The sequence below is a fragment of the Anneissia japonica genome, unplaced genomic scaffold (genome assembly GCF_011630105.1).
Source record: "Anneissia japonica isolate Jap-2015-1 unplaced genomic scaffold, ASM1163010v1 scaffold1949_len687591_cov173, whole genome shotgun sequence".
NCBI classification, from domain to species: domain Eukaryota; kingdom Metazoa; phylum Echinodermata; class Crinoidea; order Comatulida; family Comatulidae; genus Anneissia; species Anneissia japonica.
The window spans coordinates 552201-565796 of NW_022754854.1; the positions used below are offsets into that span (position 1 = coordinate 552201).

Consider the following 13596-nt stretch of genomic DNA (forward strand, 5'->3'; position numbering starts at 1 on the left):
AGATAAGCCTGCTGTGTAAACAAAAATTTCCCCAGCCGGGATGACCATTTTTTTACTCTCGCAGAATCGTTTAATTCGTAGAATACAGTACACAAAATTATGAAACAGCCTGCATCGAAAGCCTAGGCCTAGCCTAGCCTCGGTAGTAAAATGTTCATTATCGACACAGTTTCCTCGCTGAAGGTCTAGATCTGCGTCTGTAGGTAGTTTTTTTTTTGTCACAATATTTAGCCATGTCACAATATTCAGCCAAGGCCTTGAAACCTATCAATTAACCTTTAAAGCCCCTAATTGTCATATTTTTCGCCCTTGGACCACTTTTGAAACATTTTGAGTGATGCCCGACCACGCCCACTTTGCTCACATGAACTTGTATCGTGAAAATCTAAATAAAAAATGTTTGGGGTCGGCTAATATTTTAGGTTCGGTCAGGTTACTCTATCATAATTTTCTTTGTTCAATAGTTATTTTATTAAAATATTGTGCCATTTTTGTACATACCGGTAATTAATATTTATTAATGAATAATTGTTTTCCTAATTGTATGATCAAGTGTTTTTATGTACATTTCCTTATATTAAATCAGCGAATTGCTTTCAAGATCCTGCTTCTTACATACAAGTCCATTCATAATCATTCTCCATCGTAAATTTCAGAGCTAATTCTCACTTGCGTACCGAGACGGAAACTCTTCTTCTAAACTCAATCTCGAATTTCCGAAAATGAAGATGAGTTTAAATGGCTCTCGTTCGTTTGCAATTGTCGCCCTAAAACTATGGAATGGTCCTCCTCAGTACATCAAATCGGCTGTTTCTATCCAGTCTTTCAAAACCCTACTAAAAACTTTTCTGTTTAACAACGCTGAATATGCATGATATGTTTTCCCTTATTTCATCTGGGGTGGTTAATGATGCATCAGTGTGACAGCGACGTTGTTTTTAACATCGGTGGGTGGAGCCCTGTTCTGGATACTTATACCGACAGCGCAAATGTTTTTTTTTTTTCTGAACTGTTTTAGTTTAAGTCAAAATTATTTACTGCTTGTTATCTTTTCTTTTTGTAAAGCACATTGAGGCTTTTTTGCTGAATGTGCTATAGAAGTATGGACTTATTATTATTATTATTATTATTATTATTATTATTATTATTATTATTATTATTATTATTATTATTATTATTATTATTATTATGTGTCTAATTGTAGGCCCTCTTTATAAAATAACATATTCAATCTGTATATAATCAACTTGATTAATTCCTCATTTATTAAATTGTATATACCCATTAATTTATAATGTAATACGTCATATTCTGGTGTATTTTAAACATTTTAATATCATATTGTACGTTTCAATTTTTCTTAAATTTGCAATAAAGTTACATTGTATCTTGTATCTTGTCTTTCTTTTTATCTCAATTTGTACCAATTTAAAAATTGCCATTTAATCCTATATTATGTTATTTATTAAAAACTCTTATTTTCTATAGTACTAAAATATTTAATAAAAAGATGAACATGTGTTTATTATGGGATTGTATGTATATTTTAAGCAGAATCTTATATTGTATGATTTACATATTAAAAGTGGGTATGCATGTATGTATAGGTGTAAATAACGATTTTCCATGATGACTACCAGTCCTCCACAAACAAAACATCTGTCAGCGAAAAATCTGTCACCGACATTGAAAAAATGGACGTACAGAATTATTGGCCTCTCGTTTCAAAAGATTGGAGCTGGCCACACCACCTTAAATAGGTTGAATACCTGGAGGCTAGGTCGTCTCTACTATACTAGACCTAATGCATTAGGCATATTCTTTTGGAGGTTTTGTTTTTATAATATAATTTCTCCAAACGTTGTTTTTCCTTTTGTGAACTTAAATATCACTGGATTTTTCTCATCTATATATTACTCTCTAAGATCGTCAAAATCGAATTCCCCCCTCTGAAACCCCCTTTTTCACAAACTTGGCCCCACTTACTTTGCTTTCATCGGGAAATTCGACCTTTTTAACTGGGAGATCCCCCTTCCCCGGGAGGCGAGGGGGGTACTTTGTCGACATCCGTCGACAAAGAAAAAAAAAGAAAATAAAACATGCCCACTTATACTTATTTTGTGCAGAATAGCATTCATAAAAATATTGATTTATCCATGACGGGTACCGTGCGAAAAGAAGTACAGTAAGTACATTCTTTATCATGATTTCGATGGTAATGCAAGCTAGGGATTAGTTTTTAAGAGGAGGCTTGCTCGAAATTGGGGATCGGCTGAACTTAATAACCCACATACATGATTGTTACAATTTTTCAGGTAGGTTTGGAGTCCCTGACGTTATCTGACGTACTTGATTACATCACTGTGATTGTAGGCTTTGAAATAAGCATAATTATAATAATATATATTACTGCTTTTTATTGTTATTAATAATAAAAAGCAGTAATCTATATTACTTCTTTTTATTGTTATTAATAATATTATTTAGAAATGTTTTATTAATGCAGTTGTTATTATTGTTATGTGGATGACAATAAAAACAGAAAATCAATAGCAACGATTTAAACACTCATTTTGGCATAGTTCGTCTTTGTATTCAAATATTTTTTGGTAATTATTTCCTAAATATAGAGTAAATTGGGGCCGAGTTTTCTTCTTGGGGCCAAGTTGAATTAGGGCAAAGTTTTCTTGGGCCCAAATTGACATTGGGCCATGTTGACTTGGGGGTCGAGTTGACGTGGGGAAAAGTTAACTGGGTCCGAGTTGACTCGAATTCCTAGCTATCATTCGCCTTCACACAGCGTTTGGCAATCGGAGATTTCAAACAAAGCAATCATAAATGCATTTTAGATGTGCCATATTCCTGGCACTTATTGATAACTTATTCATTATAAACAATATTATGAGGTGGGTGTATCGCCACAAATGCGTGTACCATTGTGAAAATAGCTGTTTAGGTATTACTTACGTCATACAAATACCTTTTCTATGGAAGGTCAATCGTGTCACTTATAATGTAAAATCTGCGTAATAATGCTAAATGTTGCTGTGTTCGTTATTTTTCGAAATAGGGAGAACATAAAAACATACTTTTTAAAATGTTTAAGGTATTACACTAGTACCTGAATACCCCCTTTGCTACGCCACTGATATATACATACAAATAGATGAATAATAATAACAGTGCTCGAATAGGATATTTTTTAACGAAATGTTATTTATTTTCAGTTGTATGAATAAGTGTCTCTGGCGTGATTAACCTGCAACCTCTTGCTTTCAAGGCGAGTATCACACCATTAGACAATGGATACGTTGTGGTATATGTGCAGATCTAACGCCCAGGAACTTTCTCTTATATAACTGTCTAGTTCCTTATTTTTAGTTGTATGAACATTATGTCACCTCTAAACGTCTGGAAATGAAACTCTCACTACAATTATAAAAAAGTTAGGAAAGGGTATATACAAATTATTATATGTATACTACATTAGATTTAGATGAATTTCTGTTTCTTGGTAGCTCAGTCGGCAGTCGACTAAAATAGTTGACGGTAGGTAAAAGTATATGTGCGTGTTAGTGGGTGTGGCTCAACCATTTGCCTGATATTCTTGGAACACTGGTTTAATTCCATCACCCCCCCCCCCAAAAAAAAGGGCTGGAATATATACTTTATCACCTAATATCAGCATGACCTTTTCAAACATTTTTTATAAATTGTATTTCAATTGTAATTGCTTTGTGTCTTTGTATTTATACAGGAAAACAAACTTCTAGTTGTTTTATTGAACAATAAATGTTATCCTGTTGATCTTATGTTTCTAATAGCGCACCATCTTTTCGGAAGAGTCGTTTTAGCCATTGGTCATTTGTATTTTTTTCCATATTGTGTCGATAAAAAATCTGTACATTTGAAATTAATAGGAAATATATTCAGGCTATTCAGGTGATTATATCACTACTAAATTACAGAGACAGGCTAATGTAGACTTTCGCATATAAAATCAACAAACCGTAAATTTTAATAAATTTGATAACATCCGTGTAATAATTGAAAGCAAAATACCTAAAAGGTATTATGACTTACTTTCCGTTTTGGTCTTCAACATATCGTGTGCACTCTTTCTTCTTAATTCTGGAGGCGATCCATTTTTCTTCCTATAAATACATTAACATAAGGCGTAAACAACAATAAAACAACAAACTTGTCAGGATGGATATTAATCGAACACACTAAAAGAAAGGTTAACAACATATGGTAAATAAAAAAATATACATGTTGATATAAGGGACATTCTCTAAAAGATAACAGTTACAATTAATAATTTGTATTGGAAAATTTAATATAAAATATTATTATTATATTATAACAATTAATACTTAATAATAATACTCATGGGTTACATTGTGGATAAAGAATATTGCTTCCAGACACAAGCACAATGCACACCGCAGACTTAAAATTTCGGCTCTCAATTCAACTGTCTCATTGATATATAAGATAACTTAACTGATCATTGTTTAAAAATAAGCAGATGAAATATTTGAGGCTCTTTTAGATTTTACCATTGACATCTAATACGTAAATGTGCCACTTTAGAAGATGATGCCGATTCGATTAAAAAGTCTATCTCTCCAAATGAATAATTTAGATACTCTTGCACATCTATCCGTTTATCCCAGTGTTTACTTTAACTTTAATCATTTGAACTTACACCTTTAGATCGGTGGCACTCAATGGCAATCGGTGCGTTCATAAATAAAAAGGTACAAACTTAACTTAACAAATACATAAAAAGGAGAAATATGCATATAAAAATATACATAAAACCACATATGAACTCTTAACTAAAAACAAATGCAGGTCACAGAAATGAGAGAGCAGGTAGCCCTTGGAAACCAAGAAAGTTCAAAGAGCTTTCTCCTGTCTCTAACTAAATAACAATTAAGACTAGCTACATAATAACAAAAATAATACACAATGTTCAGCAATACAGAACTTAATTTACAATAAGGATTGAACATGCTTAATTTCTGATCTCTTTTTTCAAGCTCTCTTTGCATAAAGTTTACAAAATTTATCAAAAATCTGCTCTACTTTATTAGGTAGAGGAATAGCTGTTGATCCTAAAACATAATGCAGTTTATTGTCGATAGTAGAGTTTGAGAATTCATTCCAGATATTATTATAATTCATTAATGCATGTTCAAGCTTGTCCAACTCTTCTAATCTTATGTTTGAAAGAGCAAGACAAATAAACAGAAAGTGTCTTAAAGTTTCCTCTTGATTAATGTTAGAAAGTGTACAAAAACCATCATTTTCTTCAGACCATCTAGATAATCTGTTATCCAAAGGCAACGTGTTCCAGCGAAGTTTAAATTTTAGGGGTACTCCTTCAAAATCTAATTTATCTAATAAATCTTTTACAATTTTTATTGTGTCCTTAAATAGAACAAAGTCTGTGAGAGATGTCTTACTAGCAACATTCTCTTTCCATTCATTATTAAATATTCCTTTTATTTTATCAATTAAAGGATTAACCCAATATGTATTGTCACAATTATTAAATAGGTATTCTAGAAGGTCCTTTGATTCACATTTCGTAAAGATATCATAAAGACATTTAATAAACGGAAACGAAATTCTTTAGGATCACAATCAAAAAGTTTAGTTGCATTAAAAAGTATTCTTAGTCAATGATATGATTCCATTTTAATTAAGCGACCAAAATATTTAACCCGAGAAATATCATGCATGATTTGAATTGGTATCCAGCCAAGTTCACCATAAATTACAGATCGTGGTGGCCTTTAGAATATAAGTAGCCATCTGTAATTGAAGTTTTTCTATTTTATCTATATCTGGTTTATTTGTGGTACACCATACATCTGACCCATAATTAATTGAAGGGAGGGCAATTGTCCTCCAAAGAATATCACCAAAATATACCCTATGAAATTATCGAAATTGTCAATAATAGACTTGATATAAGCAATCAATCTTTACAACATTTTCAAATTGCTTGTGATCATTTAAATTTCAAGAAATAAGCACACCTAAGTAATTATATGAATCGGCTTCATTAATATAGCCATTTCCTAATTTCCATTTTTCTCCTTCCTTTTTCTTCTCTCCTTCATACGTTTTCCAATTACTAATAGATTTGATTTCTTAAAATTAAAATTAAGTTTTCATTCATTAGCAAAAGTATAGGCTAAATACAGCGTTTGTTCAATTCAAATTCATTGTTTGCAAGCACTGCGATATCGTCTGCCCAGAATAAACCACCTAACCAATTTCCATCAAACCTTACACCCAAATCATGTGAAACAAGTAATTTCTTAATTTAATTAATAAAAATATTAAATAGAATTGGTGATAATACGTAGCCTTGTTTAACCCCCTGATGAATCTCAAATGTATCTGTGTCAATTCTACCCATCTGTACACTACCTGTTACTTTTTCATATAGTTTATCTATTAACCTCCAAACTTTACCTCTAATGCCTGATTGCCTGATTGGATGCTCTGTGTCTCTTCTATGAAATGTTCACTCATTCGCCTACCACAATGACATCTGTACAAAATACCAAATAAATAAATAACTAAATATAAGAGTCGTTTTAGCCATTGGTCATTTGTATTTTTTCTATATGGTGTCGATAAAAAATCTGTACATTTGAAAATAATAGGAAATATATTCAGGAGATCATATCACTACTAAATTACAGAGACAGTCTAATGCAGACAGTCTAATCAACAAACCGTAAATTTTAATAAATTTGATAACATCCGTGTAATAATTGAAAGCAATTTACTAAAAGGTATTATGACTTACTTTTCGTTTTGGTCTTCAACATATCGTGCACACTCTTTCTTCTTAATTTTGGAGGCGATCCAATTGTCTTCCTATTTATACGAGTAATACATTTACATAAGACGTAAACAACAACAATCAACATATTTGTCAGGAACATTATAGAATATATTAAACATTAAAATAGATAAGGCACAACTTACCTGGGTTGGAATAACTGACGGAATGTAAAAAACACTCATTGAAGCACCATCTTCATCGCTGATTCCGCTGCGGTCACTTGAAGAGCAACTTCTAAAAAACCTTCGGGACATCTTCAAATATTTGATCAGTTCTATCAATAAAATATCACGGTGTTAAAATTATAGAATATACATTGGCTTAGATATCTGGTGCAATTGTAAATAAATGCCATGATCTTTGAATAAGCTACCAAAAGGTTAATTCATGTACAAATTCTCACTCTGACATTTAATTAATAATTTATGTACTTTAAGTATATTTTATTTTAATTAGGCCTGTCTTTTTTATATTTGGATCTTCAACATATTTTTAAAGAAGTATTTATAAATAAAACTTGTTTACGAGCTATGATTATGAATGATGGATGAAACATTCTTTGTTTTATTTACAATAAATTCCAAGCAGAAAACAACGGTGGTAGAATTGCTCAAATTCGAAGTAGTCACCTTTTTCCTGGTTTTTCTAATAACCACAAAAATTAATTGAGAAATAAAAATTATTTGTGAAAATGAAAATTCATATAGACCTAAGCTAGTATCCAAAGGTGGAAAAGATAACCGTATTGAATAAACCAGAAACATAAGTCAAACAAATATAGCTTGATTTTTCACTCTCATTGTAATAGATAAAGCGTATTAAGATGACTAATAAAGTAATATAAATCCACAAGAATAAATGTTGAATATTTTGTCGTATCATCAACGACACATCAGCAAGGTAAACCAGAAACTCTAAAATGAGCATTGGCATATCTTATTATAACATTGCATAGCCCTTATACTGTTATATATGGACTGAGTCCAAAAAAATTCTACAATGCTAACTATTTACCCCGGGTATAATCTCACCCTCCCCCACCCCCAAATCGGGCCAATTTCGCATTCATGGGGGTGGGAATGGATTATACCCGGGAAACTACGGACTTCCCTTCATCATACTGGCAAGTAGTGGATACTTCTCTTACAATGTAATTTTTTTTAATTCTAAAAATAGGGACGTCCCGATCTTTTGGTGTTTTTGATATCGGAAATCGGGACGATCCCGATTAAATCGGAACGGTTGGCACGTATGAAGAACTTGTTCGTTTATCTTTTCTTATAGAAATTCCGTAAAAAGCAATATTTGTTTTAACAACTACCGTACGTCACATGAGCGTTAGAGGATCCCCCATGCAGTGGCGGATGAGACCCAAGAAATACAAAGAGATCCAGACACCATATAAAAAGCTGATCATAAGATTCAGGGAAAATCCTGGATCCGCGCCTGATACCTCTATGATCCAACTAGTCGTAGGCCTAGACCCACCCTACTAAATTTAAACAGTGAAGTAACGATGGGGCCAGGGGCCCTGTGTATTTCTGAAACTGGAGGCTTTTTTTTTTGGTCCAGGTCACCAATTCCATCGTGGGATTTTAGATGTGCATTGTTATTCTAAATGTTTTTAACGACGAATAAATGATATAAAATGGATCCAGAGAATTGAGGACAGGGAGGAACTTTCACAGTTGGAGAGTCTATAGGCCTACCACCTCATACCCACCATAGTTGGGGCTGAAGTAAGAAAATTTATGAATATGGCACCTTTAGATGGCCGGAAATGGCACTTCACAGACTTAAAATTGTGAATATAAATTTTCTTTTTATTTCCATTTTTTGACAAATTTGGTGGGGCCCCTTTATGCCAAGAGGGGGGCCCCGTCGGGCCAACGGGGCCCCTTTCTGTAATCGTTACAATATTATATATGCCTTACAGTCGATTTCAAAGACACATTATTATTTATCAGTCCTTTTTGGTCAGGGTGCTAAATCGAGGAACCTGGGTAATGCCCCTTTGGGGCCTCTAGAATCCGGGGCCCTGCGGACCGCCGCATGATAGAGCATAGGCGTTACGCCACTGAATGTAAATAATAATAGTAATCCCTAGACCTAGGCCCTAAGATTAATTTTGCTCACCCAATTTCCCAGCGATTTTCTGTGCAAAAACTAGGTCTAGGCCCATTTACACTTTCAACGTCCCGTCTTCAGCGGTAATCAGATCTCTTTTTTAACTTTAGGATGGCCTTTCTTGAACTTCATCTTTTCATCATTTTCCTTTCCTTGCCGCGCCGGTGGTAGGAGAAGCTTTCGATTCCAGCCTGAACATTACTTTCAGTTCACCCCCCGTTTGCCCATTTCTGATCTCCTGCATGAGAGGGTAGGCCTAGGCCTATTTCATTTTATCTTCTGTGGTAAAAAGTTGCTGCTGTATAACTTGTGCATGGTTTCCAAACGTAATTATTCCTCATTGTACTTACAAACTTTACCCACTTATTAAACGTTTCTATATCTTTATTCTTGTTTGGAAAGAGAACAAACAAACTGTTGCAACAACCTACAACAGGCGTTTGGCATCTTGTTTATGTTTTCGTAGGTGAGATTATTCGTGAAAAATGGCAATTCGATATTGACCAATAAAAAATCACTTACAGTCGGAAAAATAGACGCGGTTTTTTTTCGAAGTGGGTTTTTAGAATGTGCGTATGAAAACAAAGATGGTGTATCGACATATCGGCCATTTCTCGGAAAGTTTACTTTTCAAATGTTTTTATTATTTTCTCGAATTCAACAGATTGTTCAAGATTAGTATTTTGTATTGACTACCCAAGGATTCCAAAACTTTCATTCATTGGATTTTTGAAAGCCATTTCGCATCCATTTTGAGGAAAAACACTCTACACAAGATATTTTAAGAACTGGTCAACTGATCTGAATACAACTTTAACCAGTTACAAAGTTATGTGTTGGTGACGGTCCAGTTTAGGGTGTAAATTCGAGGGTCATTTGAATTTCTGACGTACTCTGACTGGGTTTTAATGGTATATTTCTTCAAAGATTAACTTTTGGTGACGATCTGGCGTAGGGGGTGAATATAAGGACCATTTAAAGAAAAAACGTCCAAGACCAAATATTTGAAAAAGTAATCAACTGATCTGAATGAAACTTCCGTGAAATTTAATTTACAAGAAAGAAATATAAAGTGCTGGTGGCGATCCCATTTCGGATGTGAATTTGAGGGGCATTTAAAGTTCTAAAGTCTCAGACCTAAATATAAAAAACTAATCAATAGCAAAATTGAACTTTGCATAAAGGTTTGTCAAGGTCCAATAATGAAATGATTAAATTTTTGTGACGATCAGGAGTATTGTGTGGACATGAGGGCCATTTAACAGTAAACGTCCCATCAGAAAGGCCTATCCCAACAACTGATCAACTCCTGAATGAAACTTTCTGGAAAAATATAATCATGCTACAAGGAAGAAACTATTGAATTTTCAATCGGACTGCTTCTAGTCCGCTGGCCTGAATTGAATTCAACCGAAAAATATATAACCTTCTTAAATCTACATTTTACTTCCGACCAGAACCAACTTCGATGAGGACCGAGATACATGTAATAGGCCTTAGTCAGAGTGGAAGACTTTAAAGTCAATCAATTCAGTAGTTTTTGAATTATGCGACCGAAAGGACAAAACACACCACAGCAGATATGCGCACACACAGACAGACGCGTGCTATTGCAATACCCTCGTCTCCTCATTCAGAGGCGAGGGTTTTTGAAAAATTACAATGTCAATTTAGACCTTAGCAAGGTGTGGCAGTCTCCTCATTCAGAGGCGAGGGTTTTTGAAACATTAAAATGTCAATTTAGACCTTAGCAAAGTGTTGCAATGGTTACATTTAAATTCATTTTCTCTAAATATAAAGAAAACTAAACGCCAAGTATTTTTTATCAACCACAAAAAAGGATAGAACTCCCTAAATTAATAATTGAGGGTACAGATTAAAATTGTTGAGGAAATTAACTTCCTTGGTATTATAATCATTAAGCACTTAAAATAGGGCAGTCATTTCAATATTGGAAAGAAAATATCCAAATCAGTAGGAATTTCAAACAAGCTTAGGCCTAAGCATTTTCTTCCGCCAAAACTATTTATATTTATCATTAATTTTGTCTCATGAATTACGAAATTTTACTTTGGGGTCACCATACTGCCAGACTTACGTAACTTACAGAGAAAGGCTGTTAGAATTATTGCCAAAAGTAAATTCAATGCACACTCTGATCATCAGTTATTTAAAAATCTTAACCTATTGAACGTCAATGATATTCACAAATTTCAAGTTCTATTATAGATTAAAAAATAATTAGTTACCATTTTATTTTAGAAGTAAGATACTTGTGCCATTTCTACTGAACTAATTAGTTTTTACACTCGAGGTAGAGAACATTTTCCAATACTAAAGTTAAGTTAAACAAAATTAACAGCAATTTTAAGATGATGCAATTTCTGAAAGCTAACATTATACAAACATTTTGGTATATAAATTGAACTTGTTCTTCTGCCGGCTGTAGCCCTGCTTGTTTTTTATTGTACTGGTTTTTTTCAACTTGGTCAAATAAATAAATTTAATTGAATGAAAAGTTTACTGATCAAATTTCGGCTCTAACGGAGATTCGATAATAGCAACAGATATACTAATGATAATAGGCATGTGTTCTTTAAATGGTACTTACCGCATTTCAGATGTATCAGACCATCGAGATGTTACTGAAGAGATCAATGGACAACACAACAATTAAGTGTTCCAAGCTTTGTTAGCTCCACCCACTAGGCAGAACGCATGAACGGATACAAAACAAGATCAATGACGTTTTATTAAATATAGCCAACCATTTCAGAGGCATTGGGCTTGCGGTTTGTGCAGGTTCACCACTATATTTTTGTTTTGTAAATAGGTAGGGCCTATATAATGTGTGTATACACATGAGAAGCACACTATTATATCTGTAATCGGAATACCTTTCCGTTTCATGGAGGAAACACAGTATCGCAAAGTCTTCTTAAATATTGATTTTATTCGATACATTTGTATATTCTTATTTGCACATCTAAACATTATGTAGGCCCATATGCTTGAAATATAGATACATTATTTGTATATAAATACAGTATATGTAATATTTATACTTTAAATCAGTAAATATGACATTCATCCATTTAGACTGAGAGAATGCTTGATACTCGAAAATTAGTTTGTGTGTGATTAGTATTCCATGGAGGAAATACTCGTCATAGATTGAGTTTCTTTACAACGCAAAACTCTAGCGCATGCGTAAAAACTGCATAATTTTGGGCACGGTATGGCGGGTTTCCAAAAGGGCCAAATACGTCGCCTAACGGGGAATACTGTTTTTATTTTCTTTTAATGTGCAAACAAAATAGTTAAGATACCATTGCCTACTAAAAAAAAACTTAGCAAAGTGTCAAACTTGGCAATTGTTACACTGGAATACAAAATAGCACACACTACAATGCACATTATTGCATGTTCGATTACCTGAATTTTACAGGCTTCTCTACATTGATTAAGGATCACTGTTCTGTATTTTGTTAATTAAAGTTGACCAAAAATAGATAGAAGTTAAAGAGATTTAAATATACATTTTTTATTATATATTTTTTTAAATATATAAAACTGCATAAAATAGAGATACACAATAAGTTATAAACTCAAGATTAATATAAGGAATATGCCCAGCAGGAAGTACAACCGTACAAAACAGTTAAAACAACATTAAACTCTAATGTATGTACAGTAATATGATTTAGAATTATATTATTGATTCTATACCTGGAGTAATTAGTGTCTATAATGCATTTTCAGGTTAATCAGTATGATGATCACCCGTGTCCTAAGTTATTAAGAAAACATAGAACCACACACACAATGCATAAATCAAGGCAGGAAATAAATAATATTCAAGGGGTAGAACATTAAGTATATGTATGATTTTTTTTTAATAATTATAATTCAAATGTGTAATACATAAACATAATATTAAATATGTAATGTCTAATTACTGTAAACCTTGATTTGTTCAATTTAGAATCCATGTAACACAGGAATACCCGACATTAGAGATTTACTTCAAAATTCAGTTAATGCGTTCACCAATTGTAATCAATATAATCAAGAATTATCAAGTTTGACATCATTACTGCTACTGATATAAGTTTACGCTTGTTGTCCAAAATAAACAATTAATTATCAGTACGATTGATTTTATAGACAGAAAACAAGTATGTATTATTTGTGTTTCTGTTTCTGTTTCTGTTCGTATACTGCACTAAACCTCAGAATTGCAAGTGCTGGACAGGCATCGGCTGTAATATACTGCACCTAGTGTTCACTTTACGAATTTATGTCTATGAAAATCAATGGCGTTCCAAAGAATGTAAAATAGAGGGGGCCTAAATGGAGGATCTAAGACCACCCCAAATATTTAAGGGTTTGCTGGGCTATCCACCACACACATTTTTTTAAATCTGCCACTGGAAATACAAACTTAATAAAGAAAGAATTTTTGTTTATTATGAGTAAAAATAACATATAGAATAATAATAATAATAATAATAATAATAATAATAATAATAATAATAATAATAATAATAATAGTAATAATAATAATAATAATAATAATAATAATAATAATAATA

At 32.8% G+C, this 13596-nt stretch overlaps 2 protein-coding genes across 2 annotated transcripts in view; both read right to left on the reverse strand.

The window, feature by feature from the left end:
- LOC117123289 (transient receptor potential cation channel subfamily M member-like 2) overlaps positions 1–2067 on the reverse strand; it is a 31071-nt gene extending 29004 nt beyond the window's left edge. The window contains exon 1 of the mRNA XM_033269160.1: positions 1987–2067. Coding sequence (XP_033125051.1) covers positions 1987–2067 — 81 coding nt within the window. The remainder of the gene's footprint in view (positions 1–1986) is intronic.
- Positions 2068–4079: 2012 nt separating this feature from the next.
- LOC117123271 lies at positions 4080–11660 on the reverse strand. Its single transcript, XM_033269127.1, has 5 exons — positions 11613–11660; positions 7018–7148; positions 6836–6906; positions 6496–6574; positions 4080–4154 (listed from the first exon to the last, which is right to left on the reverse strand). Exons 2-5 carry the CDS (start codon positions 7126–7128, stop codon positions 4080–4082), a joined length of 336 nt encoding a protein of 111 aa, XP_033125018.1. The 5' UTR covers positions 7129–7148; positions 11613–11660.
- Between the last annotated feature and the right edge of the window lie 1936 nt (positions 11661–13596).

What these genes read in the sequence shown, in the direction of transcription:
- LOC117123271 (XM_033269127.1), bottom strand. Translation starts at nt 7,128, where the DNA reads ATGTCCCGAAGGTTTTTTAGAAGTTGCTCTTCAAGTGACCGCAGCGGA. An exon ending in GTTGAAGACCAAAACGAAAA is followed by an intron (nt 6,575 to 6,835) that starts GTAAGTCATAAT and finishes TATTTTGTACAG; the next exon opens with ATGTCATTGTGGTAGGCGAA. An exon ending in CAGGCAATCAGGCATTAGAG is followed by an intron (nt 4,155 to 6,495) that starts GTAAAGTTTGGA and finishes ATGTATTTATAG; the next exon opens with GAAGAAAAATGGATCGCCTC.